A 1,557-nucleotide genomic window follows, 5' to 3' on the forward strand; every position below is an offset into this window, starting at 1 on the left:
CCTGCTGCTGATGCTCTGCAGGTGCCTCCAGGGCTGGGGACTTTCCTTTGAGTACAAAAAGAGTTTGGAGAAGAGGTCATATCATTGCTCACTTAGCACCCAGCAGGACAGGCTGGGGCACCTGGGGATCTTCAGCAGCAGCTGAGCCTGCTGGGGACTGCAAGGGAAACAAAACAGAACTGGAACACCTCAGCCAGGTATCCTTGCTCTCCTTGGCTCAGCAGCACTCCTGCCCCTCCACTCCTGTACAGCCCACAGGCACCTGTGGCAGGGGCTGCCTTTTCCTGTGCCTGGCCTTGCTGTTCTGACTCATAATTTTATGATAAGCAAAATCCACATTTCCAGAGCTCTCCCTGCACAGACGTCACCTGGCTTAGTGCACAGCTGGAGGACATACCCACCTGGTCTCTCATCCCGGCCTCTCTCTGACAGTTGTATGGAAAGAGGCTGTACAGAAAACTTGGGGTAATCCTGCATCCTTGTGTCAACTGAAGGTCAATAGCAATGCAACATCACAACTCAGCTTATAGTCACCTTTGTCCACTCTGTTCTGCATCTGTGTTCACACTGTGGCATATATGGATAGAGCAACTCTCATAGCATCTTTGAGAAAACACTTGAGAAGACCTAGCAATCTTCAGGAAGCCAAGAAGAAGCAGATGGAGCTGGGGCTTTGTCCTACTGCTTCTTGGTCATAAGGAATAAATAAAGCCAGTTTCTGGAAACACACTGCCACCACCCAAGCAATGTGTGAGCTATTATGACCAGATCTGCCAACTCAGGTAGATGTTTTGAATGCACATCACAGGACACAACAGCACTGTCATCTGTGTGGTGACACTGGGGCTGGATGCTCTGCTGACCACATGCCTGTAGTTGTTGTTCTGCTGCACTGACCATCCAGACCCTGGAATGCTAACAGTATGCAGGGTAAGTAGAAGGGAATTAATCCCTTCTGCTTTCTCTGGTGTTCACCACCATCTTGCAGATGTGGTGCTGAGGGACATGGTTTAGCACTGGAGTTGGCAGGGTTAGCTGAATGTTTGGACTCGATGATCTTTAAGGCCTTTTCCATCCAGAACAGACCTGTGATTCTGTGAGTCACCTGCAGTGCAACCCTGGCTGCTGAACACACCAGCAAGACACCACCAGTTTTTCTCTAGGACAAAAGAGGAAACTTGCTTTATAAACTAGTACTTAGATATGCTTTTAAAATTCCATTCAAGGGACTTTGCATTTATATCCTGTTAAACCAGCCCTCCAACAGACCTCGTCTGCCAACAGCAGGAACAGCTGGAGAAGACACAGGAAAACCTTGAAGCAAAAATAACCTTCAGGAACACAGAAGCATCTGAGAATCAGCACCAAGCACCTCTGTCCTCTCACCCTCTCCCGGATCAGGGGTGTCCCAGCACTTACGGCTCCGATTTCGCTTCCTTACCCATTGTACCCTGGATGACGGAGCCTGGGAAGCTGCCAGGTGGCAGAAATACAATTTCTAAACACTTCCACGAGCAGATGTGGCATCGCAGGGAAGCCTGGCTCGTTCCCAAAGAG

At 49.6% G+C, this 1,557-nt stretch overlaps 1 protein-coding gene across 1 annotated transcript in view; it reads right to left on the reverse strand.

The window, feature by feature from the left end:
• The window catches only part of UBL3 (ubiquitin-like 3), a 118,099-nt gene extending 117,686 nt beyond the window's left edge, over positions 1-413 (reverse strand). Inside the window, exon 1 of the mRNA XM_010005656.1 lies at positions 402-413. Within this exon, the coding sequence (XP_010003958.1) occupies positions 402-413 (12 nt within the window). The remainder of the gene's footprint in view (positions 1-401) is intronic.
• Between the last annotated feature and the right edge of the window lie 1,144 nt (positions 414-1,557).

Source organism: Chaetura pelagica, unplaced genomic scaffold, assembly GCF_000747805.2.
Source record: "Chaetura pelagica isolate M959 unplaced genomic scaffold, ChaPel_1.0 scaffold269, whole genome shotgun sequence".
NCBI classification, from domain to species: domain Eukaryota; kingdom Metazoa; phylum Chordata; class Aves; order Apodiformes; family Apodidae; genus Chaetura; species Chaetura pelagica.